Source organism: Beauveria bassiana, assembly GCF_000280675.1.
Source record: "Beauveria bassiana ARSEF 2860 unplaced genomic scaffold BBA_S00013, whole genome shotgun sequence".
In the NCBI taxonomy this organism is placed as follows: Eukaryota; Fungi; Ascomycota; class Sordariomycetes; order Hypocreales; family Cordycipitaceae; genus Beauveria; species Beauveria bassiana.
The window spans coordinates 442,954-457,882 of NW_007930848.1; the positions used below are offsets into that span (position 1 = coordinate 442,954).

General features: G+C 52.8%; 6 protein-coding genes across 6 annotated transcripts; 2 read left to right on the top strand and 4 right to left on the bottom strand.

Annotated features, from left to right (window-relative positions):
- Nucleotides 1-3,181: 3,181 nt before the first annotated feature.
- BBA_05252 (hydroxyproline-rich glycoprotein DZ-HRGP) lies at nt 3,182-5,061 on the bottom strand (the record flags this gene model as incomplete). Its single annotated transcript, XM_008600349.1, has 3 exons — nt 3,182-4,659; nt 4,725-4,812; nt 4,936-5,061. The coding sequence occupies 3 exons, from the start codon at nt 5,059-5,061 to the stop codon at nt 3,182-3,184; spliced, it is 1,692 nt and encodes a 563-aa protein (XP_008598571.1).
- Nucleotides 5,062-6,678: 1,617 nt separating this feature from the next.
- Nucleotides 6,679-7,617, top strand: BBA_05253 (Mannose-P-dolichol utilization defect 1 protein; the record flags this gene model as incomplete). Its single annotated transcript, XM_008600350.1, has 2 exons — nt 6,679-7,275; nt 7,342-7,617. The coding sequence occupies 2 exons, from the start codon at nt 6,679-6,681 to the stop codon at nt 7,615-7,617; spliced, it is 873 nt and encodes a 290-aa protein (XP_008598572.1).
- A 1,086-nt stretch (nt 7,618-8,703) lies between these two features.
- Nucleotides 8,704-9,214, bottom strand: BBA_05254 (uncharacterized protein; the record flags this gene model as incomplete). Its single annotated transcript, XM_008600351.1, has 2 exons — nt 8,704-8,894; nt 9,013-9,214. The coding sequence occupies 2 exons, from the start codon at nt 9,212-9,214 to the stop codon at nt 8,704-8,706; spliced, it is 393 nt and encodes a 130-aa protein (XP_008598573.1).
- Nucleotides 9,215-9,791: 577 nt separating this feature from the next.
- Nucleotides 9,792-11,402, bottom strand: BBA_05255 (ankyrin repeat protein; the record flags this gene model as incomplete). The annotated part of the gene is made up of 1 exon (XM_008600352.1): nt 9,792-11,402. The coding sequence occupies one exon, from the start codon at nt 11,400-11,402 to the stop codon at nt 9,792-9,794; it is 1,611 nt and encodes a 536-aa protein (XP_008598574.1).
- Nucleotides 11,403-12,101: 699 nt separating this feature from the next.
- BBA_05256 (nucleoside-diphosphate-sugar epimerase, putative) lies at nt 12,102-12,997 on the top strand (the record flags this gene model as incomplete). Its single annotated transcript, XM_008600353.1, has 3 exons — nt 12,102-12,253; nt 12,295-12,619; nt 12,701-12,997. 3 exons carry the CDS (start codon nt 12,102-12,104, stop codon nt 12,995-12,997), a joined length of 774 nt encoding a protein of 257 aa, XP_008598575.1.
- A 600-nt stretch (nt 12,998-13,597) lies between these two features.
- On the bottom strand, nt 13,598-14,501 carry BBA_05257 (SWIM zinc finger protein; the record flags this gene model as incomplete). Its single annotated transcript, XM_008600354.1, has 2 exons — nt 13,598-14,005; nt 14,097-14,501. The coding sequence occupies 2 exons, from the start codon at nt 14,499-14,501 to the stop codon at nt 13,598-13,600; spliced, it is 813 nt and encodes a 270-aa protein (XP_008598576.1).
- Between the last annotated feature and the right edge of the window lie 428 nt (nt 14,502-14,929).

Consider the following 14,929-nt stretch of genomic DNA (forward strand, 5'->3'; position numbering starts at 1 on the left):
CGTGCCTGGTTTTTTGTTTTTTTTTTTTTTACCTTTCTCAAATTGAGGGGAGAGGGGAAAGCTTCTAACTAGCGTGTACGCCAGCATCCAGTCATGATAAGCTGACATGCGTGAGGCTAGCATGAAAAGAACCCATGAAAAGGCTACAATTACCATGCGGAAGAGCATGGACTTGTGAGACATTTGGTACATGTGCTATTTTCTGCCCCTTGCAGCTCTCTGCATCATCACAGAGAGCAAACAAGAGACGATCTCAGACATGTGCACTCTTTTCTCGGTCCCGATGGATCTGGGAACGCAGACGCTCATTCGCTGCTTCCGCGTTGCTCATGTCTCACGTCGCCAATGTCACATACGCGACCAAAAGACGACGCGCTGAAAATGCGTGACCCTTTGATCGCCACAGCACCAAGCCTGCCTGGACAAGGGCTTGCTCTAGAGACACGCCGCCTCTGCCGCTTACTGGGATCCTTGGCTGTCTTCATGGCATGTACCAGCACGCCCAGGTTTCCAATCTTTATTTCATCCCTGCTTTCCACGTTACTCACTCTATGCAGACATGGGACCCCCAATCCGTGGCCAAGACGGAGGAGAGGAGACGAAGTTGATGCTACCCCGTGCCGTGCTCCGTAGTAAGCCTCAGCACGAACTAGTTGCGTTTTAGTCGGAGAATAGAAGAGCAAGAATGCAAGGAAAAGAAGCTGCAGCAACAGTGGCGTGCTCGGGGTAGAGGCTCAAAGATGTGATCGATGAGGGTCGAGTGTGTAGCATGCGGCTGGTAAGCGACGCTGTCAAGCTGTCTATGGAGGCGAGTAAGCACTGCTCGGCATGGTGGGTGCCGTAACGGGGATTGTGACAGCGGCCACCAGATACAGACTAGGAAGCTGGTGGCTGGTTCGTCTGACAGTGGCTATCGATACGAGGAGCGCGATGCAGACAGACCTATGTGCATGAAAAGTCTTATTCTTATTCTACAGCATCCGAGGGGAACATTATGAAGAAGCCCATGTCGAAGAGCACAAAAGCGCAAACCCAGCAAAGCAATAAGAAGCTGTCAACTGCCCGCCGCAAAACTTGTCCCATTTCAAAAGGCTCTTTTGCCTTTTTATCAGTCGAGCTCTTTGTTTTCATCCTTCCTTCTTCTGTGCCTGGATCCTTTCCAAACGCCATGCCCTTTTGGTCTATACGAGCAATAAACGCAAATGAACGCCTCATCAGAAAAGCATGCTTATTCAAATAGAAACATTTCCCCGGGGTCTCGCCCTTAACCCACCAAGGTGGAGAGTAGATACTTTATTTAGGCGTACCTACCTAGGCTAGGGCGATTTCGGCAACCAATCTTTTGCCTTTCCTAATTAGGTTACCACATCGCCGCGCGGGAAACTCCCACTCTGCTATCGCGTCGTTACTTGGCAAAGCCACGGCTCTGGTCCTATATAACCCTTTACGGGTAACAAGTGCCGAAACTTGTACCTCGATTTCAGTGATTATTGCTTTAACAAAGACTCGCTCCCACCTAAAAGAACTAAAAAATAGAAGAAAAAAGGTCTATGCTAGCATCAGCGTCTTCTTCAAATTGACCACCGGCCAGCATGTTCTATAATACTAAACTGCTGCAATGCTGTAAAAGAAGATTATCTGATATAGGACAACCTTTTATTTGTGCATAACCCTGACCTCATCAAGCATAGACTGCCATTCTACTAGAGTCTGTAAAAGGCGTAACTAGAAATATTTCCCGATTGCCAAAGAGCGTCACCGCCGCCGCCGCCGCAGACCGAGAGAGGTACGGACAGATCACGAGCGTCTGACCGTCCCCATGGCAGTCCCGCCCTTTTTATTTTCTTCCTCCTCTCTGCTGCTGACAGGCGTTTAACGACCCATCAATCTGCCGAGCGAGGGCCGGCCAGGCCACTCGTCGTCCAAACGTCGTTCTTCGTGGAGCCGTGATGCGAGTGAAGCTTCCCAAGGGAGGCCCCCCCCCCCGGCGCCGCTAGCACCTCCTCTGCAAAAGAAGCTTCTCTGCAAGTATCTCTGGGTAGCGGGGTTCTGTACAGAGAAAAATCTTCCATCTTTGAGAGGGTTAGCTCGGTAAGCTCGATGGGGGGGTGGTGGATGTTCCGTCGCATCCTTGGTCCGGAGCTCCATTTCCAGGCAGCCATGGCATCTACTTCTTCAGGTACGTTTTTCTTTGGAAGCCTCGCACGACTTTTATTTGACACATATTCCTGGCTTGCAACATGGCTACCCATCACAAGTCACCCGTGTTGGTCGCTCAAATTCCCAATGATGTGGACCTAGACACTGCAGTCCACAACGCACTGCATATGTAAAGACGGGCATGTCTAAACTTCAGCTTATTCAGCTCTCATCTCCCAGTATCCATATATCGGTCTCAATTATCATCATCAAAAAAACAGCTTCAGGCGGAATCCGACATCTGCTAACCCGGCCAAAGACCGAGTTTCGCAGCCAAACCGCCCCTAGCCAACCTCCCTCCGTGAGCCCTGTCCTCTTTCCAGACGGGTCCAAATCCCCCAAGACCCCTGTGAGCCTTTCTAGCGCATGTAGTCAGAAAATAGTTTCTTTTTTTTTTTTTCTAGCCCGCCTTTCTCGAAATTCTATTCGGTCTTCCATGCCACGAGGTTTCCCCATCATCTGGGTCTGCGTGGCGTGTGCATAACACGAGAGGGCAGGGGAACGTGGTTTCTGACAGCCTGCTGCCCACCCCCCCTTAGCCAATTTTAGAGGTTGACGTCTCCAGTATTGTTTCGATCCTTGTTACTCTCGTGTTGGAAAAAATGCTTCTTTCAGTTCGGGCAAAAGTCGCAGAGTACAAGAAAGTATAAGCACTCCGCACCAAGAGCATGTGCATTAAACTAGGGTGCGTGGGTGCAAGCCAGTGTTGCTTTAGCTGATTCTGTCGGTAATTCTGTTGACTCAGTATCCTCTCTCTTCATCTTATCCTGTTATGTGTCTTCTTACTGTGCACCATGTTGATATTTCGAGTCATCCGTCTCCATTGAACACAAACAATATGAGATCATCTGCAGCCAAGTCATCAGCTTCAAGTGGAGAAATGCATTCATTATTTCCAAGTCTCGCTGCTATTGCAAAAGACAAACTATAAATTCATTACATCGTATATCATCGCTGTCGCTGTCATTAAATCATTTGCGTCTTAGCTATATGCTGGCTCGGGATGCCGTCTTGAAAAGGACGCCCCGTTCAGTGGTGTGGCGAGGGTCTCCTGGGGAGGTGATCTCCGCTCCCTTTCCCTATCCCACTTTTTGCGTTCTTCCTTGAGACGATCTCGGTCACGCAGATCCCAATTGTCCTGGTCCCTCCGTCTGTCCACATCTGCGTGGCTGCTGGTGCGCCTGTAGACGTCTGGGCGACGCTGGCGGTCACGATACACGCCAGCGTCCCTATCCTCATCCCGCTCTGCTTCCTCCCGGAAACGGCCACTGTCGCGGAGCCGATCACGATCCCGCTCGTCGGGTCGTCTGCGCCGTCTCGGAAAGTCGTCCAAAGGGCCAAGGTCTGAATCATTTTCCGAGTCCAGATCCGAGTGGCTGCGATTAAGACGGCTAGGACGAACTTGTTCTCGGCTCTTTCGCTGACGAAGATGTTCGCTGCTATTCTGATTCCGTGAACTAGGTCGCGACGTGAGACTGTTTGGTAAAATGCTCGATACTGTTTCGCTCAGCTTGCTCCGCAGAGATCCTAGAGGGCTAGGTCCAGCCCGCCTCCTCGGATCACTCTCTGGTCGATGAGGACGCGATGAGCTTGACCCACTGCCGTGACCCGAGTCGGGTGGACTAAAACGACGTATTCCCGGAGTGGGTGAGGCTGCATGTCGGCGTTTACCTCTTGGAGCAATAGGTTCGGCATCCATATCCTCGTCAGAGGAATAGTGGCGAGGGTGACTATGTCTTCTGCTAGCCGCCGGGCGTCGCGGCTCTCTTGGATCCGAATAAGCCTCGTCGTAAGGGTAACGCTCTTCTGGTTCTGCGTCTTTTGATGACGCGGCAATATCGGGGAAACTTCGCCGTCTGACTCGATCGTTGAAGCTGCGGTTATTCCTAGCAGGTTTCTCGGGCGAGCGACTGGAGTGACCATGCTTGGGCGGGCGGCCATTCGCAGCCACGTTGACGTAGCTGAAAGGTCTGCCGAAGTAGTCGGCATCGTTTGTCCGAGGGCGCGTGGTGCCGGCTGATGATTGATTTCTGGAATGGCCCGAGGCAAACTTGGCATCGACGGGATCCGTAGGTTCCTGATTACGTGTTGTCTGTCTGGCAGGGCGAACAGGCCGCCCAGCAGCCTCGCGCGTCAACCTCTCGCCACAAGCCTTGTGCCACAGGTCTACTTCCTCGTCTGCCGCGGAGGGGAAAACGTCGGTAGGTAAGTCGGCGGGGAAGCACTCGCCAGTCTCTGGATGTCGCAAATTCCAATTCTTGACGGCAAATTGTAGAAACGGCACGTGCTCCTCGGGGCCGAGCAGAATTTCGACAGACTCCCATCGGCAGAAGCCTCGCGGCGTCAAGGCGGGTATCGACGGAGGTGCAAAGTCGTTGTCGGTGGGTTGTAGTGTGTGTTGGCATCCAGTGACCTGCCAAATGTATGAAATTGAAGAGTCGGGCATGTCTATAAAGATGGCTAGAGCGAGTACCAAGTTAGCGGTTGGGTGTACGGAGGGGTTATCGGGACGGAATAGCACTAACAATCATAGTCGCCGCCGACAGTCTTGTAAAAGGCGGCGAGTTTTTTGGGAGTAAGTTGTAGTTCATTTCGATCGCCAATGTGGAGTAACTGCGACGTTTTGGTTAGCACTTTGGGCGTATAGACATGTTCATGATGGCCATGGCTGCATCGCCTTGCGTTGCGATGACATCGGGCGAAAACAAGCGGTGAGTGGGGTGTTTGCCGACTTACGATGTGGAGGGAAATGGCTCGGAGGAGGGCGTCGAGCTGCTTTGTCGGCCGCTTGTCGCTCTCAAACATGTAGCAGTATTGGAGCGCAGATCCGGGTGTGGCGCCGCCGCTCGGGGGCGAGGCCATGGTATCTGAATGGCGATGCAGTCGACTGCAGCGGTTGACAGAAGACGACGAGGATGGATGCGGAGAGAGTGGAGGAGGTGGTAACGGTAGTGGTGGTGGGGGATTGCCGCCTAATAGGTAGGTCGGTAAGTGACGAGAAAGCTGTAGTGGGCCGGCGGTTGCGAGACTGGTGGTGTGGTGGAATCCCAGCAAGGCCTTGGCGGGGAAATCCAAAGTGTAACAGGAAAAAAAAGAAGAAAATCGGTGGTATGTGTGTTTGCTCAGCAAGGGGAGGTGGGCAGGTCCGTCTTTTTACTATTTGCTCGTACCTTGGTAGATACCAAGGATAGGTAGGCAGGCAGGCATCAGGGCTGCCAGCGCATTATGAGCATGAGCCAAGCCAGGTGCCTGTCAACCTGGTCATGGTGCTGGTCGTGGTGCTTTGCCTGGACCAGCTGACCGCGACAGGGGAGTTGTGAGCTTGCGAGCTTGTCCCGGGCCCTTCATCAGCGGTTGTTCCCGCGACTGGGCCCCTTGAGCCCGCCCCCCAATCCCTCCGAATAGGCAATGGCTTGCGGCAAGCCCGTCACAGCCTGCGTCCCAGCCTGCGTCCCAGCCTGCGTCAACGCTCCCGGCGTCCCGCTGCAGCCCGCCATCCACTGCGACACACGGAAATGCACCCACGGAGAAGTATATTAAAGGCCTGCGCCGTTAATCATCAATATCATCCGTATTATTTAGCTCACTCCGGAGTTGTCTCATCCCGGAGTTGTCCTTTTTTCCCAAAGGCTCGGAAGGAAAAGCCACGGCTCGCCATGGTCGGATCTCATCACGGCCACTGACAGGTAGATAGATGTACCTCAAAAGTTGACCCATTTGCTAGATCACCAGATAGAGCCCACCAAGACAGCCTCGCCGACTTGACGGGCCAATTTAGTCCCCAGTTAGACTTGTTACCCAAGCCACCGTACTTTGTAGACGAAAATGGCAGAGCTACATAAGACTTTTCTCTATGTACGCACAGCTGGCCCACACCATCCAACAGGCAACCAACTATTACCTAGCTATTTGGGCATATCGTCCAAGTCACCAGACACCATGACTGTGTGGCTCACCGCGCTCACAGAGAATGCAAGTCGCTTTTTTCATGCTTGCCGTAAAGTGGTTCGATGGAATCGACAAGATGCGTCACAGTCTTTCCACGCATTCCTGCACCCGCACCATCCCAACGGAGAAACGCGGCTCGCCTACCGGGTAGGTGTGCTATTTTCGTGTTTGACCGAGTCGCGTCACACATGCCAGAGCGCATCTTCTTCCCCCCCCACACTCTCTCTCCTCCCCTGATGACAGACAACCTAAATAATCGCAACTTGTCCAAACCTGGCCGCCGCCGTAAAAACTAAGCGACCCCGGATTATTTCGACAACCCAGAAAATAAGGGACGCCAATCAATTTTTTTTTTCCTTTTCTGCTATCCCGCATCCAACCTCATTTGCTGCATTCGCAAATCACGCCATTCATTCATCACCCCATCTTCTCTTCTGCCCTTGTTCCCTTGTCCGTTTAGTTACATTGTACAGCCTCTTTAGTAATTTTCGCTCCCACCAACAGCCTCACACACACACACACACACACACCATGGACGCCCTCCGCTCCGCCCTCCAGCCCATCACCCACAACCTCCCCGGCCCGATCCGCGACCTCGGCGTCTCCATCGTCGGCGAGGAGTGCTACAAGGCCATCCTCCTCGACATCGACCTCGAAAACACGGCTTGTCTCAAGCTCGGCGTCTCCAAGGGCCTCGGCATCGGCATCATCGGCGCATCCTTCATCGTCAAGGTCCCCCAGATCCTCAAGCTTGTCAGCGCCCGCTCCGCCGACGGCGTCAGCTTCCTCTCCTACGTCCTCGAGACGAGCGCCTACCTCATCACCCTCGCCTACAACTATCGCAACGGCTTTCCCTTTAGCACCTACGGCGAGACCGCCCTCATCCTCGCCCAAAACGTCGTCATCTCCGTCCTCCTCCTCAACTACAGCAACCGCGCCGCCCTCGCCGCCGTCTTTGTCGCCGTACTCGCCGGCGCCGCCGGCGCCCTCTTTACCGATGGCGTTCTCGACCTGAAGCTCCTCAGCTACCTACAGGCGGGTGCCGGCGTCCTCGGTGTCGCCAGCAAGCTCCCGCAGATCCTTGCCATTGCCCAGCAAGGCGGCACTGGCCAGCTCAGCGCCTTTACCGTACGTACCCGGGCGTGTCCCACGCCTCGACAGATTCGCACTGCTAACATGTACTGTTTTTGTCAGGTCTTCAACTACCTCGCCGGCTCCCTCTCCCGAATCTTTACCACCCTCCAAGAGGTTGACGACAAGCTCATCCTCTACGGCTTCATCTCGGGCTTTGTTCTCAACGCTATTCTTGCCGCCCAGATGATCTACTACTGGAACGCCCCCTCGGAAAAGGCAAGGGGCAAGCGCAAGGCTGCTCCCGTCAAGGCGGCTCCCGTCAAGGCTGCTCCCGCCGAGGCCAAGTCCTCTGCCACCCCCACCAAGAAGAGCCCGACCACTCGTCGCCGCGGCTAGACCTTCAATGTCTTCTGACAGGACTCACCTTAGCTCATACCATACTACAATTAATCGTTAATACATTTGATGCATCATTCCGCGCTACATCTACCTGTGCTGAATTGCGCTTCATTGGGTTGACTAGACTCAATCGCGGTCCGAGGCTGCCTCCTGGATGCGACTTGGGACGCTCATAAGTGCGAAGTAGCCGCCCGCTGGGCCGATATTTCGTTTTAGGACCAACTTCCCTTTCACATGAGGTGGCCCCGCAAGCTCAAAGATATCTGCTTAAATCGCCCTTTCCTTGCTGTCGAATTGCAGAAACCTGAAGTACTCTTAGTACTCGAAATAGCAGTCGGCCACCTCCCAATTGATCAGCGCCAACGATGTGGCAGTGCGCGAAGATGACGTTGTCCTCGAGTAGGCTTGAAACTGCCGATAGACAAGACGTAGCTGACCCTGGCTCTCGCACCAAAGCTACTGAAGATGGGACACACTTTATCGTCAAGACCGACAGCGCGCACAGGTCTCGGGGCCCAAGCCAACTTGTGCGTCAAGCAGCGTCTCGCCTTCAATATAACTCAGATATATATACGTCTGGCGTGCCACGGCTGAATACGTCTGGAACGGGCACGCCGGCCTGTTTGGCGAAATGCGTGGCATCGGCTTCACAACGCATCATACCACTTCCTTACTTAGAACTACGTTGTAGCGTCATGTCACATAGCGTGGGAAACCAGAGTGATACTCATTCGTAGTTGGCTGTGTGAGACTCAGATAATCAGTTGCATAGAAATGGTTCATTATCATTATTTGCAGACGGCTCAAATATTGCAAGGCATACTAGTGGCAGCTGAAAAGATGTAGATTTTGACCGAATGACCGCCGACTGCATGTTCCTTGGTGCGTAGGCTTGTACAAAGTATAATGACATGCGACTGCACGTAGACGTTCCTGCACACCGACCTGCGGACTGTGCTTCACAAGGCCTAATGTGCGCCATGCCTTGCGACTAGCGACTTTTCCTCACATTGTACCGTCACTAGAGATGAGACCTTGTCCAGAGCGACGTATGAAGTGTAGTCGCGCGATTGAGCACCTCCATCAAGGTTGGTCCATGTGCATCGGCTCTATGGTGGTATCCGGGGCCGCAGTCGGCCGAGATCTTATATTCCAGAACCGATGGAGCGATTGCTGATTATGATCCTGTCTCTGCTGGGGCTGCTCCAGCTCAGGAGGAGCTTCGGCGTCGGGGCAGGGCGAGGGAGGATCCTGGTGTTGCTGCTGTTGTTGCGCTGTGTATAGTAGTTCTAGTGTATGCTCTGCGCCGAGATTTTTTAGCGGATGTGAAACTCAAATGTACGCGATTCTGGACAAGATTGGGGTGCCAGAACACATAAGTGGCCGACTTACGATGAATTTCTGCCTGTGAGGGCCTATTGTCGCGGAATCGCTTGAGCGTGCGACTGTTGAGATGGAACGGGTTGATGAGCCCCATGCGTGGCGTAAAGTCAATCATTGAGAGACTTTTGCTTGGAGGCGAGCTGAATGTCGAAGCAAAAGACAGCGGCGACGAGGCAAGCTCGGAGGATGATCTCTTGCGCTTGAGAGTCATATTGTATGGTGTCGTTTGTGTAGATGTCGCGTTGGTTTGATGTCTCGTAATTTGAACGTGGGTAAAGGTGGCGCGATTATTGTGTGTATAGAATCGAGAATTGAGTGAATGAATATATTGAAGGCGAATATCGGAAAGAGCCCAATGTAATAAAAAAAAAAGACACTGATGGTGATGGGGGATGAATCGAAAAGGGCTCACGCCAGAAACGAGGAGGTTGAACCTTGGTCGTGACGGGGGGCAGCCACCCGCGTAAAGAGGCTCCACCAACAAGACGCGACGACGCTAGCTAAATATGCCCTGGGCATCCTGTCCAGGGCAAGAGGCTGTAAGTTGCCAATTTTGGGAAACAAAAAGGCCTCTGATTGATTTAAATCTGCGTATCTAACCTTGGACACTTATCTTGCTTCGAAACTATCTTTGGCGCTGGAGAATTTTCGTGTGGTCGAGTTGGCTACTGTCATGGAGGGTTGCATGTTGAGGAGCCTTGAATGGGACAGTTGAATGCACAGCTGCTCCATGTTGAAAAAAGAGCCTCGATTCTGATTAAATTATCATTTGTCAAATTTTGACCTATCTAGTCAATGGTGCGATAACCGTGCACTCTCAGGTCCAACTCCAACTCCGAGGGTCTCACACCCTGAATGAAGCGCTGGCATTCTTCACAATTGGGCTTGTTCACCATGATTGCCGCCTCCTTTAGTCTGTCCGCTGGCCTGATTTCATACAACTTGCCGAGTTTTTCTTTCCTCACTCTCTCCCTCTGCCGTGACCTTGCCTCGTCAGAATCCTGAATGTCCAAGTTTGCCGCACTCTCCGCAAGTTCGTCCATCTGGTCCGGCAATATCATCTCATCCTTCATGAACCAGTGCCGATCAATCAGGTACGCGATAAGTTGTTTCTCCGCATGGCTCGCCTCAACACGGCCGACTTTGTCGCCGTCGTGTTCGCTTGGCTGCAGCTGAAGATTGAATCTCTGACTCAAGCTTAGCACTTTAGCTGTCCATTCATTCCCTGAGACGAAAGGCTTGTCGCTTTCATCATCATGGGCCCAACCGCTCATCGCAGACACATCAGGGAGGTTTCGACCGCGATGTAATACTGCAGCAGCTTTCCGCTTACCGAAAAGACTGTAGTACGTCGTGAAAGACAAGAGTTCAGGCTTCTCTTTGTCTTTTCTAAACGCGAACCCTTGTAACGCAAGGTGCGCAGGCACGGTGGGATCCTTGAACATTCTACCGCGGAGTAGATGGCGAATATCATCACGATCACAATCTCTCGCATATGTATCATCGTTGACGAGGGACTCGCACGTAGGGCCTCCAACGCGCCTTCTCCGAATCCAGGCATTGCTCCTGGTGTTCTCAGCAAGTTCTTGTGCGGTTTTCAAGCGACCATCATGAATGCACTTCAGCATTGCATTTGCTCCACGATCGAGCAGGATTTGTACATTCTCTAGACGCCCCCAAAAGGCTGCTTCCATGAGTGGAGTGTAACCGCTGATGTCTTGTGCGTCGATATTGGCACCTTTGGTTGCAAGAAGACGAACAATTTCGGGGTACTGTCCTCGGGCTGCTATGTGTAGAGCCGTTGTCCCATAGGGGAATTGATCGAACCCTATTCCGCCGCTCTCAGGAGCAGACTGCTTGCTATGCAATTCCGAAAAAACCCCATGCAAAAAAGGAGCAGCATCCGAGGACGACTCGAGGAAGTTCTTGACGAATTCCAGGTCACCTTGCATCATTCTGAAGCATATGGTATCATCCAGCCGAATAGTGGCGTCCTCTCCCATCGTTTTCTTCTCCTTTGCGTCCTTGCCGACCAATGACTTTTCCATCGTGGCTGACCAAGTCTGCTTTTTCTCGATTTCCTTTCGAAATCCCCATCGCCGGTCTTCCATGTAAGCATCGCTAAGTATGTCTTTTTGATGTTCCAAGCCGAGTTTGGTCATGTACCGGCAGTTCTCCTTGTCGATCTCGTAGCCTATGTTAGCCGGATCGATTGGATAGTCAATGCTGTAAGTCGCTGCGCCGCTGTGTGAAGGGCGGCAAGGTGCGTCTCCAAGCTGATTGTGATATGGTTTGGAAAATTGGTGACTATGAGATCTTTCACACCACGGGCAGAGGACATGGACTCTCTCGGGATCCCACCACAATACCTTGGCTCGCCTGGGCTCAACGTTTGTCATTTTCGCAATACTGAAGTAGTAAAAACTTCAGGAGATGGGCCATGCAGGAAAGAAAAAAGGAGCCGAGAAGGTGTGGCTTTTTCCTGACCTTGAAGAGGTGGTACAAAACTGAGCTTCTCCTCACTTTGGGCTCAGCCGAGTTCAATATACGTACCCATCACGCAGAGCCAGATGCAGCCAGGAAACTTCATTGCCACGTGACGCGTAGTGCAGCTTGCAAATGAAAGCAATTCACGACAAAAATCCCTTTCCGCCCGAATGAGCTCACAAGCTCGGCGCGCGAAACTTGGTCACAACGCCGAAGCGCCAACAACAAGAAGGGCCGCTGGTACTTATACTGCAAAGTCGCGGCAAGTTCAATTGGAAAGCGAGAACGTCCAAAACAATCAGGGCGCTGCGATGGACCTGTTTTTAAATCTCCTCTCATCGCCTAGTATAGTGACTCCAGCCCTGCATCACGCTACTTCGTAGGGAGCCGCTTCCGTCACCGGGGTTCGGTGCTCCGGACGTATCCACCGCCGGAATTCTGGGCCCTTAAATCCGGGTTGCGTCCATGTGCGCCCGACAAATAGGCTTCAAAGCTAGTACTAATCTTGTATTTCATTCTTTTCTTCTCCTTTTATTTCTTTTGCTTTTTTCCCTCTCACGCTTCTGAAATACATACACCTTGAGCAAAGCAGGTCATCACAAACCTGCACAATGAAGCTCATCGTCGTCGGCGCTACGGGCCTCATCGGCACCGAAGTCATCCGTCAAGCCCTCTCGCACAAGTCCGTCACCTCCGTCGTCGCCCTCGGCCGCCGTCCCACGCCGCCGCCCGAGAGCGTCCCCGCCGGGCCGGAGCTCGAAAAGTTCCAATCAGTGACTCTCGAAGACTTTACCAACTACACAGAGCATGTCAAGAGCCAGCTCTCCGGCGCCGACGCCTGCATCTGGCATTTAACTCTTTGCACCTAGAACCGCCCTCTCCTGACACGAATGTCCTTCCCCCCCCCCTTAGGCTTCTGGCTATTACGCCGACCGCGTCCAAGAGGTTGGATTTTGAGGCGGTCAAGACAGTCTGCGTCGACTACGTCATGAAAGGCTTTGACACGCTGAAGCAGCTGCCCCGACCCAAAAGCGGCAAGCCCTTGCGCTTCGTCTATGCCAGCGGCGCCAAAGCAGAGCGGGACCAGACCAAGAAGCCCTGGATTCTCGGCGACTACACCCTGATGCGAGTAAGCGAACCCTTTTTTTTGTAAATACGCTCGCCCCGACTTTTTTTTTTTTTCATTGACCCAAGGGAAAAAAAAAACAAGGGCCGCGTCGAAACACAGCTACTCGACGCCACCGCGGAATCTGGCGGCGTCATGGAGATGTGCCTCCTGCGCATCGGCCTCGTCAAGTCGCCCGAGAGAATGGGCTACATCACCGGCATGCTGGCCCATGCCGCCGCGGGCATAATTGGCCTCCCTCTGATTGATATTCGCGAGATTGGCGGCGCGGCGGTCAGCGCGGCGGTGCACGGCTTTGACAAGGACACGCTGGACAATGACGAGCTCATTGCCATGGGCCGCAAAGAGCTCAGGGAGATTGGCGAGGAGCCTAGCACGTAGAGATGACTTTCTTGCCGTCTTGATACGTTGGAAGACCTTGTCAAGTTGTACCATAGCATGTTCGGTCCTCAGAGAATTCGTATAACAATCTGTCTCACGCCGCCCTTGCTGGAAGAAGGCCGTGCTGTATACTCACCTCACAGCTTTCACATTGTTGAAGTGTAAGCCTGACGAGTGGTGTAGATGGCAGTGATGAGACGCAGCAAAGACGGTTGTACTGCCTTGCGGATGACTGTTGAGGATTGCCGAGTATGTCTCTGCCGTATCTTTGTGTGTACTTGTTGGCAGTATGCTGATCCATATACATCAAGCAGATAGGCATAATCTTTCGGCAAAAATGTCTGCGGTGCTCATCGTCATTTTATGGAGTTTTCCAAAGGAGTTTAGGCTCGACCAACTATAATTAGGTTATACTTTGTCAAGGACTCGAATTTGTGGGAGCTCATTTGGCTATATCAATGGTAATGTTATGATTATGCTATTCAGTGTCCTCTAGGGGTCTTATATGCCATTCTATAGTAAGTGGTATGTATTATAGTCCTTGTTTTCAACAGAACAAGTATTGTCAGCCTTGTTCCAAGGTCCCAGTCCCCTCTGCTTTCAATAGCGACGTCGGAACCGCCGTGAATTTCTCTCCAGATTATGTCGAGTTTCTTCCCAATAGTCGCTCCAGCTTTCTCCCCCGTCCTCATCCTCGTTCCCCGCCTCCCAAGTGCTCCTGCACAGCGGGCACGTCACATTGCCGATGCACGAGCGCGCCCACCTCTCAAAGCACGTCTTGTGCAGGTTCTGGCCGCACCCCGCGCGGCACCACACCACCGCGCGGCTCTGCGCGTCCTCGCCGCTTTCAAAGTCGTTGTAGCAGATGGCGCACTCGCCCTCGACCGCCTTGCGGTTCTCGGCAGCGTTTCCGCGCGAGAGATTGTCGTAAATCTGCCGGAGCTCACTGCTGAGGAGCGCCCACTGGTAGAGAAAGTGGAACGGGGCCTTGAGAACACGATGCAATATCTGTTTTGTTTGTTCAACAAAATGTTTTTGTTAGTCTTGTGCAAAGGATCGGCCCGTGGTAGGCGGAGAGGACCCAAAAAAAAAAACGCACATATACTAGATGCTTGCACACGTTTCCTCTGATCGAATGTTCACAGTCGCACCATAGCTCGCGCCCTATCCGAATCGTGTACACATTGCCCGTCGATCCCGCCAGCTCAAACTCCTCCTGCGGGCAGTCCCACTCATCGCACCGCTCGCGGCTCAGCACAAAGAAGCGTCCCGCCGTGGCGCGCTGGAAAGTTCTGTTAAACCTGCGTGGCGGCGAGTCCTCAAAGTCGTGCAGGCGCTGCTCCTCCCGCGGCGGCGGCGGCGGCGTTGCGGGCCGCTCCTCGGTCCTCGGCCTTTTATTGACAATTCGGATCTCGATAATCTGGATCGAGCTATCGGAAAGCTCCCTCTTGTGCCGCCGAGGCGCTCTGCTGCGGCTGCTGCGGCTGCCGCCGCTGCTGCTCATCGTTGGTGATCGGGGGAAGTGTGTATGTGTGTATGGGTGTGTGAACGAGGTTGGTGATGGTGTCGCGTTTAGGGGTTTTAATGAACGCGTAAATGGGAGACATTTCGCAACGCGCAATTTTCTATAATTATACCGGTATTGAGGAGCCCCCCCCCCCCTGTTGGCTTGTTGTGGATATATGCACAAAAATGTGAAGCATGTTAGATGTGCCTGATGATTCACCACGTACATGTTAGCATAACTAATGCTGAGATATTGAAATGGCAGACGCACAACCATGGCGCCGATCCGAACATGCTGGCTCATCAGCACGCTGCACAGCCACGTATACAGGAGCACGAAAGCACTGCGTAAATCCAATTTGAACCTCTCCTAAACACATGTTTCTGTTGTCAATTGTAAATGCGAAATTAACCAACTATATCGCG